Source organism: Brassica oleracea, chromosome C5 (genome assembly GCF_000695525.1).
Source record: "Brassica oleracea var. oleracea cultivar TO1000 chromosome C5, BOL, whole genome shotgun sequence".
Taxonomy (NCBI): Eukaryota; Viridiplantae; Streptophyta; class Magnoliopsida; order Brassicales; family Brassicaceae; genus Brassica; species Brassica oleracea.
The window spans coordinates 37,370,420-37,379,375 of NC_027752.1; the positions used below are offsets into that span (position 1 = coordinate 37,370,420).

General features: G+C 39.5%; 2 protein-coding genes and 2 pseudogenes across 2 annotated transcripts; 2 read left to right on the forward strand and 2 right to left on the reverse strand.

Annotated features, from left to right (window-relative positions):
- The first annotated feature begins 362 nt into the window (after positions 1–362).
- On the forward strand, positions 363–3,197 carry LOC106292222. Its single transcript, XM_013727833.1, has 4 exons — positions 363–441; positions 520–1,111; positions 1,364–2,043; positions 2,131–3,197. Exons 1-4 carry the CDS (start codon positions 363–365, stop codon positions 3,195–3,197), a joined length of 2,418 nt encoding a protein of 805 aa, XP_013583287.1.
- A 136-nt stretch (positions 3,198–3,333) lies between these two features.
- LOC106292223 lies at positions 3,334–4,506 on the forward strand (annotated as a pseudogene).
- A 1,264-nt stretch (positions 4,507–5,770) lies between these two features.
- LOC106292224 lies at positions 5,771–6,964 on the reverse strand (annotated as a pseudogene).
- A 404-nt stretch (positions 6,965–7,368) lies between these two features.
- Positions 7,369–8,749, reverse strand: LOC106343965 (rhomboid-like protein 14, mitochondrial). The gene is made up of 2 exons (XM_013783329.1): positions 8,425–8,749; positions 7,369–8,343 (listed from the first exon to the last, which is right to left on the reverse strand). The coding sequence occupies exons 1-2, from the start codon at positions 8,641–8,643 to the stop codon at positions 7,561–7,563; spliced, it is 1,002 nt and encodes a 333-aa protein (XP_013638783.1). The 5' UTR covers positions 8,644–8,749; the 3' UTR covers positions 7,369–7,560.
- Positions 8,750–8,956: the final 207 nt, after the last annotated feature.

Here is an 8,956-nt window from a genome sequence, read left to right on the forward strand (position 1 = left end):
GGATTTCAGAAAGCACCGGTACAGACCCTAGAACCGGTGAACCAACATTCACAATTTGCTGTAATCATGGCAAAATCAAGATTTCACCAATTAGACAACCTCCAGCCCTGTTAGAAGAACTTCTTCAGTCCAAGAAGTTTCGAGATACTATTCGAGTCTATAATTTTGTCCTCTCTTTCACATCCATTGGTATGAAAATGGATTATAGTGTGGTGCATGTGCCTGGTCCGTATACTATACGGATCCAAGGACAAACCCACCACAGAATTGGCTCGCTTATACCGCGGCAGGGTCATCTCCCAGAATATCTCCAGCTGTATATATTTGATACACATAACGAAGTCAAAAATCGGTTAAATGCGATGGGTCAAACTTCAACAGAAGGTAGTCTTGATGAGACAACATTAGAGCGGCTTATCGAGATGATTGATGAGAATAACTGTTTGGCTAAGTATTTCCGATGAGCGCGTGACCACTACGAAACTGTTGGGGAAGAATTTGCTGTTAAATTGGTCACAGATAAGGGGAAAGGGAAAGAATACGATCTTCCGGGTACGAGTGAGGTGGCAGGTCTTATCGTAGGGGATATGTCATCAACAATCGGAGAACGAGATATAGTGGTCCAATTCCAAACTGACACTTTGCAGCAGCTACATGATGATCACCCTTTATACAAGAGCCTCCAATACCCTCTTTTGTTTCCATATGGTGAGTATGGTTTCCATCCCGAGATCACACTACATCTTGAGACAGGAACTTCCAGAACAAGGCAATTCCTAACCATACGCGAATTCTACGCAACTCAAATTCAGACACGTCTTAACCAAGGAATGACTTTAATAAAGAGTGGTCGTCTACTCCATCAATATATAGTTGACATTTATACGGCAATCGAGGAGGATCGGTTAAGGTGGGCGAGGAACAACCAGGATGTCCTGAGGGCAGAACTCTACAATAATGTCCTTGATGCTGTACCCAGAGACGATACCGATGCCAAAATTATTGGTCAAAGGTTTATACTTCCACCAAGTTTCACTGGTGGCCCTCGGTACTTAGTTGAGAAATACCATGACGCAATGGCTATTTGCAGAGAATATGGTAATCCAGATTTGTTTGTCACAATTGCTGCCAATCCTAACTAGAGTGAGATTAAATAGCATCTTGCCAGATATGGTGGAGAATGTCATAATGATAGACCAGACATTGAATGTCGAGCCTTTAAAATGAAGTTGGATCAGCTGCTCAAGGATTTTAAAAAAGGAACTTGCTTCAAACCATATACAGTAGCAATTCACCGGATAGAGTTTCAAAAAAGAGGTCTCCCCCATGCACACATATTATTGTGGTTTGGAAACTCTTCCAGAATACCAAGCGCGGATGAAGTAGATGCGATCATATCAGCCGAGCTCCCAGACACAGAAAAGGATCCAGAGGCTTATGCTTTAGTCACAAAACACATGATCCATGGTCCATGTGGTGTCATGAATCCGAAGTCACCATGTATGGATAAAAATGTGTGCACGAAAAAGTTTCCTCGGCCGTTTAATGACAACACTTCGGTTGACAAGTCGGGATATATATTGTATCATCGGCGCCGGAACGAAAATGCGACTGTGGTAAAGAATGGATCAACCTTGGACAACACTTTTGTCGTACCTCATAACATCGACCTCCTGAAGAAGTACGAGGCTCATATTAATGTTGAATGGTGTAATCGTACAAGTGCGGTCAAGTACTTATTCAAATACATTACCAAGGGTGTTGACAGAGCAACAACTGTCATTGAGAAAGGAAATACGGCCAGTACATCTGACGCAACAGCCTCTGGCGGATCGAAAGAGAGGGTCATCAAACACCGAAATGAGATCCAAGAATACATAGATGCTCGATATCTATCAGCTTGTGAGTCTATGTGGCGGATGTCTGCATTCTACATACACAAGAGAAAACCATCAGTTGAGAAGCTTATCATTCACTTAGAAGGCGAACATAATATATCAGTTAAAGAAACTGATAACCTCGGCCGTGTAATCCGCAAGCCAGGTATTGAGAAAACAATGTTCACTGAATGGATGGTTTTATGCAGAAGGTCGGAGTTCGCACGAACATTAACGTATGTGTAAATACCAGGATATTTCGTATGGAATAATAATACTAAAGTCTGGTCTGAGCGTAAGAGAGGCAGAGCCATAGGAAGAATTGTAGCTGTTCATCCATCAGCAGGTGATCGTTACTATCTAAGGATCCTCATAAATAAGATAAAGGGTCCTAGAAGCTACGACGAGCTCAAAACATACAACGATGTGAAATATCCTGACTTCAAATCAGTTTGCTACGCACACGGATATTTGGACAACGATGTCGAGTGGCTCGAGAGTATGTCAGAGGGTGCTTTATGGGCTACCCCATACCAGCTCCGCGAAATGTTTGTCACGTTTCTTAATAGTTGTTTCGTTTCGAGCCCTAAAAACCTATGGGAAAACTCGTGGAGATCGATGAGTGAGGACATACTCTACAAGAGGCAGAGAATCTTAAATCATGCAAATCTGGAGCTGGATGATGATACTCTTGAGCAATACACGTTAATTGAGGTGGAAAAGTTGATGCGCCTGCATGAGCGCTCACTAGGTGATATTAAAGAGATGCCAAAGATCAAACCTGTTTTGCTAAGAGAACTGGGAAACAGTTTGTGGAACCAAGAACTAGATTACGATGTTTCTGAGGAAACTCTAAGACATGACATGCAATTCAACAAACTTAATCCTGATCAACGTGCGATTTACGAAGCGGTCTTAGACTCTGTTGATAAAAAGGATGGAAAGCTATTCTTTGTATATGGCGCAGGAGGCACAGGGAAAACATTCCTATACCAAACCATTATATCAAGGATTCGTTCAAGGAAACATATAGTTTTGCCAGTTGCCTCTTCAGGAATAGCCGCACTATTGTTACCTAATGGTAGATTACTTAACAGTAGAACCGCACATTCACGCTTCAATATCCCTTTAAAGCTCAGTGAAGATAAGCTCTGCAACATCAAACCTGGAACAATGCTGGCTGAGCTAATCGAGAAAACATATCTTATAATTTGGGACGAAGCACCTATGACGCATAAGCATGCTTTTGAGGCACTGGACAAGACGTTGAGAGACATAATGTCAAAAAAAGCCCTTCTACAAAGGAACTTTCGGCGGTAAGACAGTTTTGTTAGGGGGTGATTTCAGACAGATTCTACATGTGGTTCCACAAATCAACAGAGCTGATACTGTCTTGGCATCGATAAGTCACTCATACCTATGGGGTAGCTGTCACAAATTCTCTTTAAAAATAAATATGCGAGTCAATCAAGACGAAAAGGAGTTCTCCTATTGGCTTCTGCAGGTTGTGGAAGGTCATCCACACCTAGAATCGGGGTATGAGTGTGACAACCACCATGAACAGATGATAGCAGTTGATAAATCGTTGATTCGTGTGAGTGGTGATGATTTACTAATAGAAGTTGTGGATGCCGCATATGGACACATCAGCAAGATGACTAATCCGCAGACATCCTACACTGATAAGGCTATACTCACACCCCGTAATGAAATCGTCGATGAAATCAACACCTATACCATCTCGCAAACCGACGAGGTTTCAAGAGATTATTTTAGCTCCGAAAGCTTTGAGATATCGGACACTCGATCCAAACATAATGAAACATTATACTCTATCGAGTATCTCAATTCATTGGAATTCTCAGGATTACCCTCGCACAAGCTCACTCTGAAAGTTGGTGCCCCGGTTATGCTTCTACGAAACATAAATAAAAAAAAGGATTATGCAATGGTAGCCGTATGATCTTAACCCGCATAGGCGACTGCGTTCTGAAGGCGAAAATTGTCACTGGCTCACATATTGGAAAAGAGGTCTTAATACCAAGAATTGTTCTTTTGCATGAAGAAACAAAGCTACCGTTAACATTACGACGGCGAAAATTTCCTATCAGACTGTGCTATGCAATGACAATCAATAAAAGTCAAGGCCAGAGTTTAAAAGAGGTCATCTTATATCTGCCTAAACCAGTCTTCACTCATGGTCAACTTTATGTGGCTCTATCACGTGTCACAAGCAAAGCAGGACTAACGATCATCAAATACGAAGATTCGCACCAGCTGAGGGTAAAAAACATAGCATACAAAGAAATCTTCAAAGGCCTTCATCCCCACAACGGTAATTTTATTAATATATAATTCTTCATATCCATCAATTTCCAAAGCTCATTTGAACAATTATTATTTTCACAGATTTACAGTCCCCAGCATATCAGCCAAACGATGGTACAATCAAATGAAGAAGAGCTTACAAGGAGTTTATACCCAGCTATGCCATGTAAATATCTTCTTATATAAATAACTATGGCTTAGTTTATACTTATAATTAAATTAACTAACTCACTCTTTTACAATTTCAGGCTATTTCTTTCTTATGGTCCACACATCATCTCCTGTTATCCAAATGACTTGAACTTCTTCTTATATTATTTTTGATTACCTAGACCATTTTTTAAACAATAGCAGAATATTAGAATATTGATATTCACCGTATTTCTTATTTTTTTTTAGAGAATACAATGCTCTCATTCAAACCAAAAACTCAAATTTTATAATCGTAAAAAAATTGTCAAACCAAAATCTAGAACTCAATTGTAAATACAAAGTGAAAGCACACTGATTTCAAACAAAAATATAAATTTGTATATACCTACTATGTTAGAATAGTGATGTGATGTGTTCTCATATTTGGCACATGTAATACATGGTTCATTTCTGTCACAACCAAATGAACTTTACTTATGATTAATAATTTGTTTCATGATAACCCAATATATAAGATAAAACAAAACTAAGCCATATATAAACAAACAAAACATCCGAAACCCATAATACAAACTAAACCTATTTCGCGCGTAGCGCAGACAAAAATTCTAGTTATAAGTAATAACACACGATCAGGCCTGCACACGCTTCAATTCTTGTACTAGATTAAATGTCTTGGGAGCTTTGGTTACCGACAAATTTATTTGAAATTCGGTTACTCAACTAAACGTGCACATATACTAACACATTAAAGTTCGAATAATATCACCTATAGTACTGACTTCAATATAAAAGTTTGGATGTTTGTGAGTTGTAACTAAGTCCAAAACCATCTAGTTGTTAGTTATAACTTAGTTAGAACACCCATGTCAATATTAAGGAGTATTATTCCTTGATGTGGAAACGAAATCGTCTAGGCTCATTAGAGCATGATTAATGGAGATTCTTAGAATGGAGTTCTTATCGGAATATAAAAAACTATCTCTTAACTTTTAATTAAAAAAACTAAGAACCGGCTTTTTTAACTTTTTTAGTTAAAAATTAAAAGTTAAGAAACGGTTTCTTATATTCCGCTAAGAATCTCATCCTAAAAACCCTCCATTAATAATGCTCTTATAGCCAAAAAGAGATTTTACAAAGTATTGTGAAGAAGATACATGCTACAGACTAAAGTTATAATTTATTTAACCAACAAGTCTCATATATTATATCCTTCATCTCGAAATCAATCCATTTATAAGTCTCTATCATCCAAGAAAGAGCATTTATAGAATTTTTTTTTGTTGCATCTTTGTATCAAACTGAGACTTAAAGCTTCCAAAATACACATTAGTTTTGAAATAAAACAAAGGACATGGCACAACTTAAAGAAAATAAAACCCTGATAATACTAGACTTGCAATTCACGCTATCTAAAACTCTAAAGGAACAGAGGTCCAATTTGGAACATAGGCACAGTGAGTAAACCAAGTTATCCGGTCAGCACCTATATGAATCTTATTGCACGTATCTCCCTTCACAATATAGATGCAAGGCTTTCCACTTTCATCGTCCCCACAACACATGACTAGTGTGTTATCATAGACGAAGTAACTAACACCATAAAGCTTATTAAACAACTTTGGCAAGTTAGTTGCTGTTAGAGTCATCAAATTCATCCACACCACTTCCTCTGTATCATCAATCTTCCTCTTCGTTACCCAAATCTCAATCTTCCTTGTCAAATAGCATTGCATTAACAACGAAAACCGATCTCCTTTGAAAACCGCGAGGACATGCTCATCACAAGAAGAGCTTTCTTGAAACGGAAGGAGACAGACGGGTTTGAAAATCTCACTCGAGAAATCAAAACTTTGGATGAAATACTCACGAGTTTGGCGATTGCAAGCAATCCAATACAAATTTCCATTCAAAGACACATGTGAACTTTTAGCTGTTTCAGACATGGGCATGTCCTCGTCAGGTGTATCAATAAACCTCAACGTTTGAAACGCACACTCGTAGATCACAACTCAGTCAGGGTATACATTTATCTGGTCTTCGGGTGGACTTCTAAAATATTCCAACATCTTGTAAACATTGTCCACAACCTCCATGGAAACTCTCTGGAGGTAGCTATTTGTCTGGACTTTGGAAGGACATCTCATATACCCTAACATCTTGTAAACCTTTTCAGGCCTACTATTGTCGTACCCTAACCCAAAAACATCGAAGTGTTTGTCCACAACCAACTTGATCCACTTAACCTGTCTCAACCATGGATTACAGAGTGATGTCTTCTCCTCCCAAGGGTGATAGTTAAAAAACAAGAACTCATCGCATGTAGTGATGTTTGCCTTATGCAAACTTAAACCAAGGCGAGAGGTGTGTCGCTCAAGCAACTTCATAGTTGGATCGGTGATGTCTATCGAATAAATCGTGTATTTGGTCAGGAGGATGAACTGAGGACGGGGGAGAAACAGGTGGTTGTAGATGAAACTCCTGTCGTTGAAAAGAGAGTTCCATTGTTTGCATACGGTTCTGAACCGAACGAGAAATTTAGTTGGAAGACGAGTGAGTATTTCTTCCTCCAGTTCCCATGGAAGCCTAGCTTGCGGAGGAGGCATTAGGAGTTTTTGTTTTGTTTTCGATTTAGTTACTAAAATAAATGAATAGCTATGACTGGTATCAAATATATACGTTCACTTTTTTGTTGTTAGGAAAAAAAAATATACTATAGGATTCAATACATTCAATGCTTTTAAGGAAATTAGTCTTCAGTGAAAATTTTGAAAAACAATCTTGGAAAACAAGTAAAACTTGAGAAACAAGTAAATTCATAACTTCTTAGAAACGAGTTTAAAAATGGAAATCAGCAAATATAAACTTGTGATTGGTTATATCCCAATACATGTTTTACGTTGCACTAAATTTAATCAATTCGGTATTGAAATGACACTATCAATCTGTTTTCAAATGAAAATTAGTGGTTTGATTTTGGTTCCAGGAAAACTAATGTTATCTTTTCATGTATTTTAAAAGCTGGAGACTCACTGATGAATGATCAAACCTATGGTTTAGTTAGTGATACAGATTCGTTATGCCAACACTATTTGTAACTCCACTAAAATACATGAAAAGAGAAACAGCTTGAAGACACCTCGCTAATCATATGCTAATGCAATGAATGAGTCAGCTTCAGCTTCATTCACAGTTCCACATATTAACTAAACCTCTCTACTCTTAGACGACGCAGCTCATCTAAAGGAATATCACTAGAAGAAGAAGAAGAAGGTGTCTGTCCCTGGTTCACTGACCATCCGTTACCTCTACCCCGTCCCAAGCCACACATCTCACAAACACTTTGCCAACCAGAATTGTCATAAGTACACGAATGGCATCTCCAGATACCATTCTGGCCTCTCCCCACTCGTCCTCTCCCTGAAATCCTCCTCCTCCGAAACCTAACCAAACCGCTCATAAACCTCAACGGCCAAGTCAGCGCTCGAGTAACACCTCTAACCACCATAGTCACAGGGTCTGATCCCGAGTGAGAAGAACGTTTGATCTTCAAGTAGAGAATACCAGCAAGAATCCCACCCAAATGCCCAAGAAACGAAGCGCTAGGCATAAACATCTGCACAAGAACCAGCTCTGCCCAAGCAGCGTACTTAGTCGGGACTAGGATACCATACACGCTGGTGTAATCCTCATCCTGAGAATTGAGAACAACTTTCAAAGCAAAGATGACGCCAGAGAACCCCACGGAGTACTCACTGTAAAAGGCTCTTTCGTAGTCGAAGAACACGTGGAGAGACTTGGCTAACAGCAACGTGACTCCTTGGGACATACCGAGAAGCGTAAACACCATGGAAGCGAACTCGCTGCTTCCCATGGATGTCTCGAGCTTGATACCTTGCCAGAGAAGAGACATCATGTTGTAGACTAGGTGAGGCTCGTCTACATGGTAGAACGGTGATAGAAAGAAGCGTTTCAAGTCCTTGTGCTGTAAAAGTCACCAACTTTGGATTCTTCTAATCTCAAATTCTCACAAGAAATTACATAGAGAATCGAATTTGAGATTTACCTTGAGGATGAGATTTGGATTGAACCAGACCTCGTTGATGTGAGGGATAACCGGATCGATGAACGCCGGTCTAAGATAGATGAGAGTGTTGGCGGCTAATAGACTTGCCGTCACCGGTGGTTTCCACGGCAGTCTGTAGTACTCAGCGACGGTGCTGAGCGCCAGAAGAGGAAGCATCCCTCCGTTTGCTCTTCTTCTTCCTTCAACAGAATACGCCATTGATTGAAGCTTCGAGATGATTCTTTGCTTGTGATCTTCTTCTTCAAAATCTCTCTCAGATACCTAAAGTAAATCTCATTTATTACATGGAGCAGTTTCGTCTCTGCGAAAACATATTCTCCAGACGCTTCTTTACACGTGGCACGTGGGACCCACCTTTTGTCTAAACTCCCGGTTTCGAATACTCCTGTTTGTTCGGGTTGGATATTCTCGGTTAGTTCGGTTTGACATAATTTCACTTAAGTGAACCGAAACGGTTAGATTTCTGGTTAATTCAGATTTGTATAATTTTATCCGTAAAGGACCGAACTTT